Consider the following 21,090-nt stretch of genomic DNA (forward strand, 5'->3'; position numbering starts at 1 on the left):
AGAACTTTGTTGGATATGGGTCCATATATGGGTGAAAAACACCGCTGTGCCTTCCTATTATTCCTCACTGAGTCCTTGTCAGGACCTTGATGGCTTTGTGCCATGTACAATCAGAACATCATGTGCGCTGCTTTGGATGCTGACCATTGCAGCTGACAAGCTGCTTAAATTTATGGAAGCTCCGTAGTTGCTTTTATTTATTTTATTTTTAAAAAATTGTTTATAAGCTTTTAAAAAATAAGCTTATATGTTAAAATATTTCATTGTCATTTACTAAGAAAATCTGTGTGAAATCAAATAATTATACTTCATAGTTTTGGATTGCAATGGAAAAGTTGATTTAGCCAACTCTTCATTGAGCATGTACCACTAAACAGCGAATGTTCTCATATCTTCAGTTGTGGTAAAAGAAATGTGTTTTTGTTTAATTATCACAAGTACTCCCCTTTTTTCCAGATTGCCTTTCTTCTCTTCCTTATTTGTGCTTTTTCATTAGAGTATGGCAATATTCATGGCAGAATCCAGGCTTTTGTATAATCACTCTTGAGTGCATTCAATTGTTTTCTGTAATTCTTTGCCAGTAGGACAGATAAAGCTGTGTGTCCTCTGTAACCAAAGTGGAAGAAAAACATTTCAGAAGTAAAAAATTTACCTTCTGCACATACAATTGAAAAGTGCAGATGGCAAATAGTACCTAAAGAAAAACTGGCAGCCAAATCTAATCTCAGCCTGGCATGATGACATGATATCCATAACTATAGCTTCATCATACCTTGTCATGAGACGCTACTATTATTCCCTTCCATCTGTAAGTACTAATTTTTGCTAGAGGCAATAACGGCCTTAGAATGATTGTTTCATTTGTGCTGCGTAAGTGGAGAAAGAAGTACGTTAATAATTATTTAAGGATTCCTAGCAAAAAAAGATGGTTTCAAGCACATGTGTGAATCAACAGAAACAGGACACTAGGCTAGTTCCCAGAGACACTAAACAGATGCATCTTAATAAGGTAGTGGCACAAGTTATATTACATGCTGTATAGAGTTAGAAATAACTGCTTTGTCCTAAAATACCTTATTTGTAGCCACTGATCATAGTTCTGCTTCTGTACTTGCTTATGTGAATGTCTTACCGCAGTCATAGATAAGGAATACTAGAATTCTACATATATATACATTTATATATCTATATATCTATGTCTATATATATATAGATATATACTGTTGTCATTCTCATACAGGTCATGTTGGCTGCATGCCAGTTTTTCCATCAGTAGGAAGTGACAGATACTGTTTTTGATGTACTGTTAGATGAAAAAAAAAAAGTAATAGATTTTGGATATATTAAATAATTTTAATTGTTTCCCAAATTTTCCCTCCTTGGCCATAAAAGCAGACAAGATAGGATATAAAGGTAACAGCACAAAAGCCTTAGGGAGATTGTCACAAAAGAATCACTCTCCGCTATCTGTCTTGAAGCACGTCACTACCGTGTTTTTGTTCAGTCTATCAATGTTTTATTGTGGTCCTTATGGTATTTCATTTTGTCCGTCCTAAGTAATCAAATACGCACAGCTATTACATTTAGTTGGAAATCCTGTCGGTCCTGTCCCATCCGTATGCAGCCTGAATCCTAATGTTTGTTAGAATAGATGCTAAGCTGCTTCACTATTTCCTGGGCTTTGCTTATTCTGTGAAAAGGAATGTACTTTCGGCATAAAGTATAGTCACTGAAACTGACCTATACTTTGTGCAATTATTTAATGCACTGTAATTTCACATGAACACATGGCAACTCTTGAGACCAGATAAAATTAACATTGTTGAAAGCAGAGTGGCACAGCTACTTTGAAATTTCCAAGGATTTATTTAAAATAACAAGGAGCTTAACGAAATCTATACCATCAAGTAACCAGCAATGCATATACATCAAATAATTATTTCCTCTATAAATGCAGAACCCCTGTCGTTTTGCCTAGAGGCTGTGTTGTGTACTATGTTGTGGTCATATTGCCTGCTACTCTGACAAAGAACATGAAAACATAATTTTGTCTGGCCTGCAGGTATTTAGAGGTTTCTTGGATATATTTCCTGCCTGCACAGGTAAGTGGTGTCTCAAGTGTCAGACCAATCAAAGATGCCACTTAGTTAAGAATTAGAATCCCAGGTAATGTTGCTGCTACTCTCCATGTGCAATTACAGTATTTGTGCTGTTCTGAAGGCCTGTTCCCAGTAAGTGTCCCCTGTTCGTATTTTGATTAGATTTTAAATTGTTGTAATAGCTAAATCACATGCAGTGTCATTTTTTTTGTCTGTTTTGACAGAGGGATGCCCTGGCTTGTGTAATAGCAATGGAAGATGTACTCTGGACCAAAATGGCTGGCATTGTGTTTGTCAGCCAGGATGGAGGGGAGCAGGATGTGATGTCGCCATGGAAACTTTATGTACTGATAGCAAGGACAATGAAGGAGGTAGGAGATGCAGAGTGAAATTCCTGCACTGCTAAAAAAAAATTGTAAAATTATCGGCTTCCCAATCAGGTGAAAAAAATACTGCTGTGAGAATGATACAGAGCTTTTACTACCTGTGATGAGATACATGCAGGAATGTGCTACAACATTTATTGCCTTCATTTAGTATGCTATCAAATCCTTAAGAGATGGTTACAGCAGGCAAAATGTGTACATCGAAATCCATTAGTGAGCATTAAGTTCCAAGTGGTAGTATTTTATCTAAGGGCAAAAATAATACTGTAATTCAGAGAGCTTTATAATAAAGCTGCACACATGCCCAAAGTGAATAGTTGTCATATCCACATTCGGGAAAGTTTTTCAAGAGGTACAGATGTTGAGAAATAATTTAGTAAAAACTTCACATTTTTAAAAGATCCATTGTCAGCAACATTATAATCCCACCAAGCTTCTTACTAGCACAACTGTTCCTTATCTGATCTCAGCTTTGACTCCTTCCTGTGTTGTTCTTATAGCTCGTTATTGAAGGCCTTCCAGAATAATTTTTAGCAACTACAGCAGCATTGCCACACCTTCCCCTGCCTTCCATCAATGCCTACTACTTTATCTCCACTTTCCCCCAGCCCTATTTTCCACTCTTTAAAATTCATCTTCTATGTACCTCCCTTTTCTAGTTCCTCATAGTACCTTTTGCTTTTCTGTCTTCTGTCATTGCAATCATACATATAAATACATATTTTTATTTCTATGCTACCTTTCCACAATTCAAACCATGCTCAAGGTAGCTTACATATGGCACCCCCTCCCACAAACTCATTTAAAAGGCCACGGAATGTTAATCAGCCAAAGGTCTGGTTGAAGAGAAATATTTTTGCCTGGCACCTAAATATATGTAATTTATGCCTCCCTGGGGAGAGCATTCCACACATGGAGATCCACTACAGCAAAGGCTTGTTGCCACCCATCGAACCTCTCATGGAGGAGGCACACAAAGAAAGGGTGTCAGGCTATTATTGCAGGAGCAGGGGCAGTTCATATGGGTAGAGGTGATGCTTGAGGTATTGCGGTCATGAGCCGTTTGAGGCTTTATGGGTCAAAACCAGGACTTTGAATTGAGCCCGGAAACTAATTGGTAGCTAATGCAGTTGGTTTCCAATCCGTCATCAGATGCAGCCCTGTGCATAATGCATTCCACTAATCTAGCCTAGAGGTTACCAGAGCACAAACAACAGAAGTTGGGCTATATGTCATGGAGTGCTTGGACAAAGAGGAATGATGGGAGGAACCAGCTGGGGAAGCCACAAGGGAAGAAGGTTCAGACCCTGGGGATTGGTAGTGGGGAAACAGTGAGTGGTCAGCAGAAGAAGAGGAAGTGTTGGAAGCTGAAGAGTTAACAGGGCTTAATGAGCTGGGAGCATCTGTGGTGGAGAGAAGTCCAGAAGCAGAGGCAGAAGCTGAAGCAGAGGAGGAAGGAGGCCAAGAGGCAGAGATGAGTCCTACTAGTGAAGACTCACAGGTGTCTCCCTTTCTTGCTGCGGCAAGCTGCCCTTCCCCCTTGTCTCCCAGAACCACGTAAAGAAACATGTAAAGGATGGAAGAGAGGTTGGTTTCATGCAGGCACAATCTCAGTTTGCTTGAAAATAATCTTGTAGGGGAGGGGACTTTGAAGCTGGGGGCCATTAACAGGGACACATTTCCCCTGTCTCTCTCCCGACAGAGGTCATCATACAGGGCAACCAAAGCCGCTTTGTGTCAAAACCAGGCCTAAACCCCAACTGCAATGGATCTAGAAAATCAGTTTCCTCCAAAAGCATCTGATTCGAGTAGCAGGTAGTAGCAGCCAGATGGGATGGTATTTCTAGCCTATGTGGGTGGGCATGAGAGAAGCTGTTCATGTATGCAAGGGAAATGCTTTCTAGATGCTCAGTTCAGTTTACAGTGCCATGTACAGTGTGACTTGACTTGTATTGAAACACAGCCCGTGTTTTGAGTTACCTGCTATAGGGTCACATTTGTTGCTATGGCTAATTTCACTGACTGACCTGCTTTGCATGGTTTTGAGTTTTCTGTTGTGGTTTCACTGATTGAATTTCAGATTGTATGCTTATCTACATATCTGTAAACATTTACAAGAATAACTTCGAAATGCTCAGTTCCTTAATAATGTGGCGTAGAATTGTGATGCAGAATTGCGGCAATGTATTTCGCCTCTACACTCATTCAATTGAATTATTTCCTTTCGGTTGCTACTTTTCGTTTCCAGCCCAGTTGTGGTCTATATTATTTTAGATTAATCTGTCCTGATAGTGTATATAGATGTGGTTCTTGGTGGCAGGAGAGTATTCCGCATGTGCAGTCACTTACCACATGAGATGAGTGAAGTACTTCCATGTGTGTTCTAGTCCCATTACTGCTGGGCTCTGCCATTCTACCACTGGGTGTTGAATCTGATTCAACAGATTGGCTCCCAAGATGCTGACCCCTGGGCCACATTTTTGTCTTCCAAAAATTTGCCATCCTAGCCTTGCAAGACTAATGGGATGTGTTTAGTTTGGAGGTTCACTTGTTTTCTTTCTGGAGTTTTGTTGTTTTATAACTTGTGATGGTGACAGATCCTATCTGGGTTCTTTGATTCAGCAGCCTGGGAGACGGCATGGGAAAATAATCCATTTTTACCTGACTCCCCATTTTCGCTCTGAGCAGTGTGAGTGGTGGGACTATGGATGTGGAAGTGGCTATCCTGCTCAGATAAGCCCTCTGCTGCCTGGGGGTTTGGATTGTAGCTTCAGTGTCTATTTCTGCCAGCATAAAAAACTGAACAGATTTGTTGGGTTTCTGATTAGGTCTACCCAGCCCAATATAGTGAGTGAGCAAATGCTTCAGTTGCCTTTTTCAAAAACAAATATCCCAAGCATCATTCCTAGCCTCTGGTCATTTATTAGAAACCTAGTGTATTCTTGTGCCTCCAGCTTCTTGGTATTGCAAATCCACCATGAGATTGGCCATGTTTGGTTGATTAAGTTGCATAAGCCTTATGACTTGCACATGCTGCCCCATTGCTCCCTCTTTCATGCAGGCCACAATTAAAGCAGGAACACTGTAATAACCATGGTTTCCCTTTTTATCAAAACTGGGTGACTGGTTACCAGCTGAAGAACAAGCCAGGTTTAATTGTTTGGAGTTGCTTCTTGCCTTGTACCTGGCTAATTTTGAGTTTTTCTTTGTGACTTGAACAAAGAGGCTGCATGCATGGGGGTGGGGGAAGCGGCATGCATATCTTAGCTTACCAACCCAATATATGATTGTCTGAATAGGTCTGCACACACACCTATATATAAATTCAAGCATCTAGTAGGGAGTCTGCATGACATATGACAAATTATGTTTTCTTAGTGAAACCTGCTACCTTTGGATGTCATTGCCTTCCCTCCAAAATATAAAAAGGAACATAGATACCTTTCTTAATTTTTAAAATCTCAAGATTCTATATATGCTTCAGTTGTTATTCTTTAGTTACACCTTCCTTAGCAGAAGAGGTTTAATATTTTCCTTCCTGAACTTGAAAGGTTTTGTATAGCCTCTGATTATTTTGTACATTTTCTCTTCACAGTTTCTAGTTATATACTGTTTGAAATATGAAGATCAAAAGTGCATACAATAATCAAGATGAACCATGTGTTTATATGGGAGCAAACTGGTATAATTAGAATTTTTATAAAAGCCCATAGTTTAGATTTTTGTTGACAGTTTGGATTTAGCCCTATGGGTTAAGATATTCTAAATGCAAGACTATCATCTAGTGCTATAATGATAATTTAGTGGACTTGAACATTCTGTGATTTTCTTTCTTAATTCAAACAAAGATTGTTGTTGTTGAACCATAAGAGACAGGTGCAGTTTTTGGTCCCAACTACAATAGACTGATTATTTGGTAAAGGGATTTTGCCTTTGTTATTTTACACATGGGGCAATAGAATACTTGGTAAAATGCACTAGCTGTATAAATACGGAGAGAGAGAGAGAGAATGAAAAATGTTTTTGCAAGTTAGAAGGAGCCAGATTCATAACCATCCGTCACTCGCTTGGGCAAGTAGCTGATAAACTTCATAGAAAAATAACAAACAGTGTGTCCCTGTATCTTGACTGGTGAAAATGAGATTCTTTTCCTGATTGATGTGAGTGGGGAGGCTTGTAAAAATGCATTTCCAGCTGATTAGTTCAGAAGATGTCAATCTCAAACAGTTTTATGACCTGCAGTCTACATGCCAGATGTACATTTGCTATTTATAAAGTAACAAAGATGAATGACTAAATTTGAGCATTCCTCTATGGCAACTGTGCTAAATATTGCCTGCAGGACAACATAGAGCAAACAGAGCAAAGCCCCCAAAAGCACTTATTGCCAATATAGAGCTTTTAACAATTAATGTACCGGATACTGATACTAACATAAATTTGTTTAAGCCCAGATTGATAAGGCATTTGTCTATTACTCTGTTATTTTTAAGAGAATACATTTTAAAGAAAATCATACATACATTTTAACTTAATTAGTGACAGACAACACAAAATGTGTCAATAGGTTAATATTTGTAAAATTTCAAAATACTTTGAGAAGAACAAGCATCATTTCTCAAACAGCATTTGCAAGACATACATGGCAACCTCACCTGTATCTAAAGATGTGTACTTACAGGAAAGCAGATAATGTTTTCTAAGCAGAAAATATGCATGTTGGCAAAGTCACCAGAAGTGTTTACATTCTGGACTCCATACATATTTTTCTGGAAGAAGATAGTGTGTTACCCTTCTGTCACTAGATGTTCATGTAGTTTAACAAATGAAGTAGCTCAGAAAGATGGAAAATGAGTTATGAATGCTGAGCCAAAGCACACATTCTGATGTGTGTAAATAAATACATAATTAGCAATAATTTGTAGTTGTTGTAAAGGTAATTTGGGGATATGATGAAAAGGAAATTGAAGGAGGAGGATAGACGCATGTGTGCTATTTTGTGCACATACTACTAATCTCTTTGGATTGTGGTCACAGTGTAAAGTTTAAGATCTAGCTAATTAATCATGTTCCCTCAATGGCATTTAATTTAGTGGTGGCTAAAAACTAACAAAGCAATAAGGTTATTGTGCTAAGTGATGTATAGATATTAAGTGATAAATAGAACTTGTCTCAAAAGAATTGCTACCAAGACAAGAAGATAGACACACAAGATAAGAGAAATATAGGACATAGAAGCCAAAAAAATAATAATTACATTTTACCAATTTTAGGTCAATTTCATATTTTCTTTCATTTTTCAGTGCACTGAGAAGCAGGTTGTATCATTTTTAGAAGATGATAGATAGGAAAATGTAGAACAGAAAAAAGATCATTTGAGAATGAGAAATATGCAGACTGGTAGGAAATAATAAAAGGAGCTGAGGGGCAGCAGAGCTTGCACAGCTGACGCATGGGGAAGCGTCTTCCCGGCACATCAGCTGAGCTGGTCACGTGAGCTGGAAGGGTAGCGGGCACTTCATTGAGCTGCTCAGCTGATGCACTGGGAAGCTTTTCCGTGTGTTAGCTGAGCAGCCTCCACAAGCCTCTGACTAACAAGGAGACCCTCACCAGAGCCTGAAGAGGATGTCCTCTGGGCTCTGGGGAGGGTCTCAGTGCGAGCCGGAGGGGCAGCGGTGCTTGCTCAGCTGATGCACAGGGAAATGGCTGCTGCGCTACCCCACACATCCTCTTCAGGCTCTGGGGTGGGTCTCCTTGTAAGCTACTAGGACTCTCCATGGTATTCCCCATTTTATGTGATTTCATTGACTTGCGAGGAGGTTCAGAATCTAATCCCCACATAAATGGGGATTCACCTCTGTATTTAAATATGTTGTGCATATGTGTGAAATACGCAGGTTTGTATTCGCTATGTTATGTTATATAAGCTGGTATTCATCATTAACTGATTTGCATTAAGATTCAATTTGCTGAACATATATTGTGTTCTCATATATATTTTCAGCTGAAAGAGCGACTGAAATTACCTCTGCTTGTAGCAATGTAGCCTTTCTTCTAAAGGAAAAAGAATCCATCTTCATAAATGTTCTTAAATATTTAAAGCTGACTTGCAGCTCAAATGCTTTAAATATGCTCCAAGAAGCAGCCAAGCTGCAGTTACCTGCTTCTCTTTCTAGAAAACCAAATAACCTCACATAAAAGCTACTTTAAAGGCCCCTTGGAAATTATTTAATATTTATAAATCAGCAATATGTGTGTTAGCTATATCTGTGCTGGCATTGAAATGAAATTCTGCAGTGATTTGAAATCTGATATACTTTGAACTTCTCAAATTGCAACAGTACTCAGTATCAATTCACAAAAAATTGTGGGTACTTTGTTGCTGTGCCAACATCTGCATGAAATCTGAATTTCATTGTGGCTTTTGGAACTTGTTTGCATTGTACTAATGCATCACTAAGCAAAGGACCCAGAAGTATCCCAAGCTGCATCCTGCTCCTTCAGAGGCAGTGTAAGCCCCGTCAAGAACAGGCCACTTACTGTCCATCTGGTCCAGGGAACTGCCCACTAACAGTGTCTCAGTTTTATCTGGATTAAGCTTCAGTTTGTTGGCTCTCATCCAGTCCATTACTGAGGCAAGGCAACAGTCCAGCACATTCACTAGGTAGCGTTGAGGAAAGCTTCTGTCTGAAATCCTCAACAGCCACTGCTAGTCAGAAAGATAGTATTGAATGTGTTGCCCTCCAGATGTTTTAGGGCTCAACTCCAGACAACTTGGCCAATGGTAAATCATGATGGGAGTTGTGGTCTTTCTCTCTCACCATGTGATATGATGAAGGGGGGAGTATGTTTTATTGTTTCCCAACTTACCTAGAGTAACATACCTAGGGTTCCTAGGCACTATCCCCTGAATGCACTGTCTAGACTTTGCTTAGTTTCAACAGAGTTACTCTATCTTGCACCTTTCAGCTATTCTCAGAGACCTTTTTAGTAATATTGAGGGTTCTAAATTTGAACCAGCAGTGACAAGGGCAGCTAATGCTTTTCATATTCTGAGCATGCATATATCTTCCCCCATCACATCAAGGATCAGATTTTCCTCTTGGGGGAATTGCAGCTGGGGAAATAATCACTTGTAAGCTGTTGGCATCATTGTGAATCTCCACTGGATGCAGGAGGTGTTGTTGGTCCTCTAACGCTTAGATCAGGGAGGGTTCATATATATATGTGCGTGAACACACACACAACTGCTTTTGTATAGTGGCTGTTCCAGTGACATGCCCAAACCAAAAAATATCTTCAAGGCTGCCTTTGAGTAGACTGTTTCCAGAAAGAGCAACTCACCCACACACTTGTTTATATGGTTGGGAACAGTTCACATACATAAACCTGCAAGATTCAGCGTGGCGTCTTCTCATCTACTTTGGTGTAGCTATGATGCATAGCCTTACCACTACAACAGGAGCCACAGATTTATAGCTTTAGGATCCTGAAAGGCAGGATTCTGACAATTGACATGTTAACTTGGAAAGTAAACTGGTTTTCAGCCTTTCCCTGGTGTGGTTATGCAGTTGTGATGTTTGCATTATATTTATAATAACTATTTTTGTATGCACTTTTTTGATATTCATCCAGTTCTGTTGTGTGTGTGCTATTTCTCTTATTTATTTTGTCTCGAGTTTCTTCAATATGCAAATTTATATATGCCACATTTGCAACATGGACCCTCTTCTTCATTGCTTTCAGATTATTACTTAGCACAATATCTGTCCTTTTTTCCTCTGAAAGGCCTGAAATAACTTCTAAACTTCTAATATCTCCGCTTATTATTTACACTGTGAAAACTGCTGAATGTGATTGTTGTCTTTAATTGCTCATTAGGGGAAATGAATAGGAAGTATTGCTCCTTTTCTTCTAACTTTTTTGTCTGTAGATGGATTAATTGACTGCATGGATCCTGACTGCTGTTTGCAGAGTTCCTGCCAAAACCAGCCCTACTGCCGTGGACTGCCGGACCCACAAGATATCATTAGCCAAAGCCAGCAGTCACCATCTCAGCAAGCTGCCAAATCCTTTTACGATCGGATAAGTTTTCTTATAGGACCGGACAGCTCCCATGTCATTCCTGGGGAAAGCCCTTTCAATAAAAGGTGAGGGTTTTCTGTTATTCCTTTTGCTTATATCCTTTGTTTCAAGGATAGTTGGAAAAGTACAAAATTTGGGACTCTGCATGGCTGATTTTGTACAAAACTTCAGACAGACAGTGATACTGCTTTAACATAGCTTTTTATACTGTGTACTGTCTAAGTTCTAACAGGGCATTCCATTAAGGATTATATAAATCTTCATTGACCCAGCTGATTTGGGTTAGCACAGTTGGAAGTGTATCAAAGTGATGAAAACGCCTCAGAAGGGAAGGCAGTGATGCACTTTTAAAGCTGAGCTCAGTAAATAATATAAATTATGAATTAATGTAATAGAACTGTTAACTGCATGACAGTATGATTGCAGAAGCTGCCTGCCTGGTGCTTTGCAGAGTGGTTATATACCTGAAAATAAGCTAGTAACTGAAAGCAGGTGTCCTGTGCCTTACTGAGTGAAAGTAGATGATTTACTCTGGAACTCCTGTGTCTGCAGTAATTTAGCTGCATTAATGTAGTTGAGCACAGCGGTTGATTAAAAGTTGTAACACAAATGTTCCTTATTACTCCTTTAAATTCTGTGCTTTGCAGCCCCCGCAGGTTTACAGATTGCCTAAAAATTAATTGGCAAAACACTTTTCCGTAGGGAAGTGCAAAAAGATAGGCTGTTTAGAAGGAAAGCCTTGAGTTTATAATTTTAAAACACCATTGCTAATTTATTAATTTTGCACACTGATCCAAAATGCTTTGGTTGTGATCCAGAGAGCCCCTTTATATGCAGTCAAGAGATTGTTCGCTGTAGTAGGGGTCTATTCAATCAGCAGTTCCCTCCTACTGTAGCACATCATAAACTGCTTTTAAAATTCATGGAACTTAAAAAGATTCTTACGGTGCAGCGCAGGACGCTTTTGTTTGAAAAAACAAAGCAAAATAAAAATCCTGCTTCTTACTGAGGGTGCTCCTTATATTTATCAGATTTCAGCCATTGGCTTAGAAGTAAGTTATTTTGATCCCAATGAAACCTACCACCAAGTGAGTGTGCTCAAGTTTGCAGAGTTAGCAAGCAAGATGCAGCAGTTCAATTCCGAATACCATTACTAGGAAGTAAGCCACATTGAATTCAGTGGGAATTCTGAATAAACATGCCCAGGATTTTACTGTATAAGCGGATAATATTTTCACATGTGAACACAGATCCAAACCTGGATCTGCTGCTGAGTGTACATGTGACAACAAACCAATCAGTTACCACTGTATTTGGATGGTGCAAGTGTTTGCCATATTCACACTGTAAGTAATTAGATTTACACTGAAACTATCTCAGAGAGACTATAGATCCATATGAGTTTTGAAATAAGGCAGTGGCTGCACAGTATACAATGTTGTGAACTAACAGGATGTTTATGCTTTGGTACATTGGCATGGTAGTGCTTGTTTGAGAAAATATTAAATGCTGTAATTTTGTACCTTTCCCTACAGCCTTGCATCTGTTATAAGGGGCCAAGTATTGACAGCAGATGGAACACCACTCATTGGAGTTAATGTGTCGTTTTTACATTATCCAGATTATGGGTACACCATCACTCGCCAAGATGGAATGTAAGTTTCATGTCACGTATATTGAGATAGCAGTACAGAAAATTAACTTGTCTTATTTAATCAAAAGTTGTTTTGAGATGTGTGTGTGTGTGTGTGTGTGTGTTTAGTTCTACACACACACACACACACACACACACACACACGGGAAAAGGGCTACTGCTTCTTCTGACAAACTTAATCTTCAAATTTAAATTGTATATATGTCTGTGAGCAAGATGTAAATTTAAGGCATTTTACACAATAATAATCTGATTTACATTAGGTTTGACTTGGTGGCAAATGGAGGCGCATCTTTAACCCTAGTGTTCGAACGGTCACCATTCCTTACTCAATACCACACAGTTTGGATTCCATGGAACGTCTTCTATGTCATGGACACCCTGGTCATGAAGAAGGAGGAGAACGACATTCCCAGCTGCGATCTGAGTGGATTTGTGAGACCAAATCCTGTCATTGTATCATCACCTCTTTCTACCTTGTTTAGGATTTCCCCTGAGGACAGTCCTATTATTCCTGAGACGCAGGTACAATACATCTTAAGTACAAATATATTTGTGAGAATCAGGACCCTTTCTAAGTAAGGGGGGCTGGGGGCAAGGTTCCTTCTAGGGCCCCCACATTCAGTGCCTTGTCAACTCCACTGCTGCCACTCTGATTCCCACCCTTTCCTGGTTGCTTTGTCTCTCCCCCCCCCCCCCTTAACATATGTTAATGGCAATAGTTAATCTGTCCCTTGTGGTGATGACTGCCTCCACAGTGTTTGCCATGGAAGCTAAATGTGGCATCCGAAAGCAAGTTAAAATTTAAAGAAATGTGTTACTGCTTAGGAATATATGGGCTGCAATGAAATAGACATTGGGAAGGATCTAGGAATTACAAGGTTATCAGCATATTGAAATACATGGTGTGACCTCTAGCATGTTTCAAAATGAAGAGTTGTTTTTATTTTGAAATTAAGGACTGCTATGTAATATTATTTAGGCAACTCAAAACATTCTGCTATAAAACTTGTGTTTTAGACTCATAATGCCCTACTCCATTAGCATCGTAAGGTGGAAGGGGATGAAACATAATCATTCGTTGATGTGGACTGAAAGCCTAAAGGAAAACACAGAATAATTAAGCAGGAGCCAGTTTTATCTGTCACTGTTATGCCGCTGCCTTTGGTTACTGCAGATGAGATCAAAAGTTAGTTTCAAAATACTACCCGTGGCAACATAGCTTTGATTTTTGGCAGTAGCTGATGAAATGTCTAAACTCAAGTCTATAAACAATTAAAATTAATAATTTACAAGCCTCTCGGTAAAGTGCTTTGAAAGAAAGGATTATTTTAAGAAAAAAGTAAACTTGCACACCTTGATTTTATTTAAACTGTACTAATATGAAAAGCTTTTTTATGATGTGTGGGCACATTAGCGCTGTTGCTAATACATATCTGATATGTATTTTTGCAGGAAAACATAAATTATAGGGAAGCTTTCTCCAAACTCTGTGCACTCACAGGATTCTTACCTTCTGTTGTAGAAGTGACGCATATATATAATTCCCAAGGGCTTAATGTTAAGCTCATATGCACAATACATAATATTGAATATCCTCATCTCTCACAAAAACCATTAGTCACAATAAATCAATACAGTTCCAGGCTTTCTTGGAAGTGAACAGTGTAATTTTTCAAAGAAATTATCAAGCAAGACATATAAAGTATGTGTAAGTGATAACTTGAAAAACAAAACAAATAAGTATATTTCCATTTGGTTTTCCTTCACTAGAATCAGCTACAGTAGTAAAATAAGTTGGCAACATTCTGCATCATTTTCATAGCATACCAGTGTGCTACTCTAGTTATGGATTCATAGCTTTATTAACACTTTACTGTTTGCCAGGACAGTCTGGTGGCAGAAAAGAACAGCAATCACAGATAACATTAAGCCAAGGTGTATGATTTGTTCAAATCGTAATGTAGACAATCCTTGACTTAGTTTGATATCTTAATCAACACTCATGATTTGTTTCTGTCCAAACAAATTACCACGTGAAGCCAAAGTTTGCTGTTGGCTTCCTAAACATGGTTGTTTGGGAGAAACAAACCATGAGCACTGGTTCAGACATCACACTAAAACTAAAGTTTGTTGTTCATTGCTCCCAGCTAGACAAAGGAAAAAGTGAAACACCAGAATGAAGCTTGGGCTCATTTTCTTGAACAGTATGCAGTGGAGCCTGGGCAATTGCCCCATCCAAGATCAGGTGACAGTACTTGCCACCCACACCCCATGCCATGCTATTGAAAGGGGTCCCTCCCACTCCCCAGAGAGGTGTTTTTTTTCAGGGGGAGGAGCTTCCTTCCACTTTCAGTTTTCAAGACCTAACCCACAATTGCAGGATTCTGTTGGGGAGAAGGGAGGCTCTTGCCTGGTAAACGTGGGTATTCAACTCAGTTTTGCTCAGTTTTAAATTAATGAACGTAGCTTAGTTAGTGCCATTAATTTCAGTGGGTTTACTTTGAGTAAAACTTGCATTGAAAACTGCCTATGCTGTTAACCAGTGAGGCAGGACTTCTTCATGATTCCTGCCACCGTACCCCCCTCATGAGAGCTCATGGAGCCACATGAAGTGTGGTGTGCCCTGAGATCTTGCAAAGGGAGATGCTTCTCTCCAAACTTGGGCCATGGTGGCTATTGCATTGCCCTGCAAATTGCCTGTACGGCATCAACATACACTTGCAGAACCAGTTAGTCTGCAGCACCTCCTAAACTGGAATGCTGCTGAACAGTGCAGAACTTTCCTTGATGGTTCCTACCTGGAAGCTTGGCTTAGGCTAACTTTGAGGCAGCTTTTTGAGTTGGTGGCCAACATCCTGAGAATTGAGCTTTATGTGTTTCAGAGGTGCCATATTTTAGTGATATGAGATTTATCGTTGTCTTTTTAGAAATCTTCTCATCTTAATGGAGCTGTTTGGTGGCTTTACAGCTAAAGCTTTAGTGGTGTGGTTAAGAAAAAAAATCTAGTTGGAAGTCTTGAATGAAATAAAGATGATTGACTATCTTAATCCATGGAAGACAGAAACCCATCTTGTCTAACTATCACCCACACACTTTTCTAGGCAAGAAAGGCTCTAAAAAGAAGATTGAATCATTGTGCTCTCCTGATATGAGAAAGGGTTGAATATTGATCAGAATGCATGAGGAAGCTTTCCCTAAGGCAGCCATCTAGCTTGAGAAAGAAAGGAAAGAAAATTTCTGTTTTAAACATCTTTGAAAAATTGCCAATGTAAATATTCTGAAGGCAATATTTTGAAATGCCACACAACAAAACCATTTTAGTAATTAGAACTAAATTGTGAAATACAGTAAGTAGAAGCAGGAAAATCAGAGAGGGTTATGTTTAGACTTTAAAGAGGAGCAGCTCATCTCTGTAAAAGAAGTGAGGTGCCTCTCCACTTCCCCAGGGGTACATCTCCATGCACATCCTCTTGCTGTACCATCCTAGGCTGAGAGGCCCCAGACTACACATAGAAGGGTTCATCAGACTGCAGAAGCAGCTGCTGTGAAGGCTGAGTGCCATTTCCCTCTCACCTGAAAGGGCAGCTCTTCCAGGGGTTTTGCAGGATACGCGGTCATGCTGCTCACCAGAGCCTCAACCCAGGTAGAAAGAGACTCATACAGCTCTCAGCCTGCATGTCCAAAGGTGTCTGACCTTCCCCCATCTCCTTTCCCAGCCTGTTTCTTGAGGGCTTCAACATTGGCAATAAATGCCCTCACATCCATTTCCTCTTCACCCACATCAGCAGCCAGTTGATGAGGGATATATTTCAGGGAGGTTTTGTGTGACTTTTTTAAAGGAACCATGGCAAGACAGGAAATAAGTTTGATTGGACCGTAAGAGGCAAATTTCCCAGATAGAAAGGTTCCAAAATAAAAAGGACTTCAAAGCAGAAGGGCATGTGTTCATGCCTGTCCTGTGATGGCTGCAGTGCTTCAATCCTGCTGGATTTACCAACTAGAATTTCAGAGCAGCATGAAATCTTGGTTTAAATTTCTGGTTTAAACACACAAAGATCACAGCACAAGCCGGCTCATGAAGGAGGGGAGGCATACAGACCATTCCTTCCTAAACCATTGTCTTTTACAGAACTCAGATCACAGTATTTTGTACACATGTGTATATATATATATGAGGTACCATTGATGCAGCAATTGCTGTAGGAAATAAGGTTGTAAAAACTTTCATCCTAAAAAAATCATCACATCTTGCTTCAGAAGTTTAGGTAGTCAGCCCAATGATTGTTTAAACAATTGTATCTTTCTACAGAAAACGTATTTCTGATAGTTTCTAATCAATCACATGCAGTAAAATTCTTGCTAGTTGAGATTAATTTGTCATTTTCCTCTTTTTTTTTTTATAGGTACTACATGAGGAGACCACAGTCCCAGGAACTGATTTGAAATTGTCTTATTTAAGCTCCAGAGCTGCAGGGTATAAATCCGTTCTTAAGATCACCATGACGCAGTCAGTGATACCATTTAACTTAATGAAGGTTCATCTCATGGTGGCAGTGGTGGGAAGACTTTTCCAAAAATGGTTCCCTGCATCCCCAAATTTGGCTTACACATTCATATGGGATAAAACTGATGCGTATAACCAAAAGGTCTATGGTTTATCTGAAGCTGTTGGTAGGTCTTATTTGTGTTGTTATAGGTTTTGTTTGCTTGTTTGCATTATCTAGAAAACATAGAATGATATTTAATAATAAAGATATATGAGAAGTTCAGTATGTTGTGTAGAATGAATGTAAACTTTTAATTGTTAACAATTACTGTTACAACAGCTTACTATTAACAGTAAATTGTTGTAAGCTGACTTGAGGGCTCTTCTTAGAGTTGAAATGTGGTATAGACATATTTTTTTCATTTTTATAAAAAGAATGGAACTGTAAAATCACAAAGGAATTACACTTCGTTTGTAATTATCACATCTAACCAAACTAGTACCTGGAAGTAACAAATTGTGAGGACTGTGTTGATCAGGTCTGAGACAGACTAAGATGGGGAAAATAGTTGCACCATCATTTTCGCAGACAAAGTCTTGGACTGCCTGTGGTGCTTTCAAAAAACAAAATGATTTTAATTGCCTTCAATTGCTATTAAACATCTGATGTTTTTCAACAACTCAAGGTTTTAAATTATTTCAAGGGAGCATCAATATATCATGTGTATATAGAGCTTCAAGCTTTAATCAGTCAGTACAATTAATTGACTGAAACTTCAGTCACAGATTAAAATTTGCTCCCTGAATAATTGCTAGGGTTGACACAGTGCACGGGACTCCTGAACTAATTCTAGGCAAGCAGGCTATCCAGGTGTGTCACCTCTATCCCTGCAAAAGATTTGTTGAAAATTATAAATATATATTTTCCAGATTGTATCTAACACTAACCCAGAGGAAAAACTGATATACTAAGTGTGTTGTGTTAACATGCCAAGAAACCTCCCTGTAATTGGAAGCCCTGTTCAGTGAAAGTACTTACAACCTGTCTTCAGGTATCTAGAGAGGAAGGGTAGTTTTAAAATAATAATAATAAATATTTTTCTTTTTAATTCCAGTATCTGTAGGTTATGAATATGAATCTTGTTTGGATCTAACACTGTGGGAAAAACGGACAGCTATTTTACAAGGCTACGAATTGGATGCCTCTAACATGGGGGGCTGGACCCTAGATAAGCACCACGTCCTGGATGTTCAGAATGGCAAGTCTCAATTTTATTTTAATACTCTTTTTTTCTGGACTCATACTGACTATGTAATTAATTCATTGTCTGTCACATAAAAGTTATGAGTAATACACATTCATGACTATCCTAGAATTATTCTTTAATTTGAATTAATGTCGAATTTATAAGCATAGCTTCAGTCCTTGCCAACACCAGGAAATGTTTTCTTCTTCATACTACATAAAAACATTATGCTGTGCCTAGCCTCTCCCCACCAGATGTGTTTCCATGGAACTGTGTCAAGTACAGCTAGCATTATTGCTCCTCTATTGCCTCACTAGCATGATTACTCCTGTATTTCTATGCAAATAAATAAGTGTTTCCTAAGCCTCTCATTGTGAATTTGAATATTTGGTGGGGAAATGTATTTTGTACAAATATGTTATTGGGGGAGGGGGAGGTTTTTAGTCCACAACAGAATTGGCACTGGTATGGAGGAAATAGGCACCATTCCTACTTGTCTCCAATACCAATTCCATTCAGAGCTAAAAAGATATGGCGCTAGCACCTGTCATTAAGTTGCCCCCCCCCCTTCTGAATTCTGCTGTGTACCTGAGGCTCTCTTCCAAAAACTTCATCCATTTTCCTTCCATTTTCAGTGCTTCTTCCTTGCTTCATTAACTTTCCTTTACTCATTTTTACATATCTTTATTCTTTAATTCCAACTATTCTTTTATTCTTTTACTTCTTTTAAATCTCTGGTATTTACTTCATTCCCCCCCCTCCCTTAATCTCTGATAAAAATCCATGTTTCAGAAAAAGGAAAAGAAAAACCCATGTTTCCTTCCCATAGTTCTCTGCTTGACCTGCTTTATCCAACCTTTTTCTTCTTCTTTGCCATCACTAATGATGTTGTTGTTGTTGTTTAGCAGCTAAACTGTGATCCTAAGTACACTTACTCAGGCACAAGCTCCCTTTTCACTTGTGGCTTCCAAGTAAATATGTCTGATTTACTGGACAGCTTTATTGTTTCATTTAAACAGTTTGCTTGATGCCCCATGAAGCTTCTTCATTCAAACAGTTTATGCTTAAATATATTGGGACTTCCCTAGCAGTATGACTCCAGCTACAACTGCAATATAGCAACATGTATATTTCCTTCCATATTATGAAACACATTACAAGTTGCATGGAGGAAATATTTCTCCTGTCATTGGAACGCTGCCAGTTTTAGAGTGAAATGTGCCTGCCATTTAACTGCAGGCGGCAATGACACACAGGTGCTTAGTAAAGGTGACTAATGACACTCATGTTGACTGGAAGTTATGTAATGGAAGGAAAGAAATGATCTCAGATTTAAGACAGGCAAAGACCTATCTTAGAAAGGAGGAGGCCAGGATGCAGAATGTTATGGAAGCCAAAGGACACCGAAATGATGTCTAAGGACTAGTTAACAAGATCATGTTTCTTGGTATGTAATTCTAGCTATTATGGGATTAGTTACAGAGAGACTTCTTTTCATGTGAATATGGTACATTTCACTGGGAGGCAAGGGTTAATAAGTGTGCCATTGAATGCCAATTCAACTTCTCATGGGAACTGGCACAAAGCAAGTAAGCACTGAGATAATTACGTGTACATTCATTTTCCTCATTTTGTTGTTCAGTAGTTTCTGATCATAAGGTGAGTCAGCTATGCTCCTAAATTTATGCTCAGGAGACTGTTTGACAAGTAATGACTTTTCAAAGTGATGCCTGTCTAATTGAATAAATGAAGTGGCTAGTTGTAATGACAGGGTGGATGAGCTGGGGAAATTTATTCACAAGGGAGCAAAGACTGTGACAGGTGTTTATACGGACACCCTGAATCACTGCAATAAATATTCTAATGTTCATCTTTCCCCCTGTGGTAATAGAAGAGAGATGCGAAAGGGCAATTTTTCAAAGTAATGACAGAATAAATCAGGTACCATAGTGCTGAGTGCTGACTTGTATGATACCTCTGATGAAAATTATAGAACTCAGCTATTTCAGCAAAATTATGGTTTCCTGATTGTCATAAATGATGTGATCATAGGAAGGGGATTTCAGATTCCATTAGTGCATTCTCGTTCCAACTTTTCTTGGGGAAATGTAATCCATGTGCTGTTATGATGCAGCCTCATTTACATGGCTTTTCTTTTATATTTCATAAGCCATTTTCATTTCCTCTTATTTCATAATGTTGTCCGTCCTCTGGTATACCTCTCTCGGATTGCATGGCATTAGAAAAGTAATTGGCACAGCCCAAGGAACATGTTCTGTTTATGGAAAATATTTACCCATTGAAATTCAACTTAAAAGTAGCCTTAGGGTGGAGAAAGCTGTCAATAGAACTTCCTAAATGTATTTTAACAGTTATTGTGGGACAAAAATAAATTCATTAGTACTGTTATCTTTGAAATATTGTACACTTGATCAATAAAGCAAGTATTACTATACAGTACAAAGTGACATGTGGTTTGCATGGATTATAACACATTGAGATTTACTGTGGAATAAGTGTAACAGTAATAGCGGACAGTTCTCACAGCAGACCTTGACTGAGTCATTGATCAGGATAATAATGAGGATAGTGGTAATGTTTTAACAAAATATAGTTGTAACTGTGAAAGCCTAATATTAGGCACATATATTTCACATTTCCTGTGAAGGCCATAAAAACGATGCTGGAGAAATGCTTCTTCTTTTCCTAATGATTCTTGCCCAAACATTTTTGTTGTGTTTGACATATGAGTACAGAACTGCAGATACATTATAGAGCCGGGCTCTGCTAGCAAAGACAACTTATTCTTTTGCGTAAAATAAGACCATTTGACAATGGGAAATTGAGGCTGTCAGAAAACTTATTTACAATAATAGTTTACTGGTATAATGTTGTGGGTGTGTGATGCGTAACAGGACATATGTAAGCAATTTATTCTAACAGTACAGAATAAACGAACAGGAATGCATCATTCCAAACTAACATTCACCCAAATCCATCTGAGAAAAATGCACATGCAAATGTGTATGTTTCCCAGAGCCAAAAAATCCAGTTTGGGAGATTGTCAGGTCAAGTGGTTTTGAATAGTATGAGTTGCTGCTTGGGAGGAAGGAGAAGGAACATAGAACTG

General features: G+C 38.8%; 1 protein-coding gene across 18 annotated transcripts in view; it reads left to right on the forward strand.

Annotated features, from left to right (window-relative positions):
* TENM3 (teneurin transmembrane protein 3) overlaps positions 1 to 21,090 on the forward strand; it is a 1,235,569-nt gene that overhangs the window by 1,173,038 nt on the left and 41,441 nt on the right. For 13 of the 18 annotated variants that reach the window (XM_083456989.1, XM_083456990.1, XM_083456988.1 and 10 more), the window contains 6 exons: positions 2,324 to 2,470; positions 10,419 to 10,635; positions 12,106 to 12,225; positions 12,488 to 12,749; positions 16,631 to 16,898; positions 17,829 to 17,972. In XM_083456989.1, coding sequence (XP_083313115.1) covers positions 2,324 to 2,470; positions 10,419 to 10,635; positions 12,106 to 12,225; positions 12,488 to 12,749; positions 16,631 to 16,898; positions 17,829 to 17,972 — 1,158 coding nt within the window. Of the gene's footprint in view, positions 1 to 1,392; positions 1,414 to 2,323; positions 2,471 to 10,418; positions 10,636 to 12,105; positions 12,226 to 12,487; positions 12,750 to 16,630; positions 16,899 to 17,828; positions 17,973 to 21,090 lie in introns of all 18 variants that reach the window. The other 5 variants (XM_083456978.1, XM_083456993.1, XM_083456982.1 and 2 more) reach the window with 1 other exon arrangement.

This window comes from Podarcis tiliguerta (genome assembly GCF_965153285.1).
Source record: "Podarcis tiliguerta genome assembly, chromosome: 9".
NCBI classification, from domain to species: domain Eukaryota; kingdom Metazoa; phylum Chordata; class Lepidosauria; order Squamata; family Lacertidae; genus Podarcis; species Podarcis tiliguerta.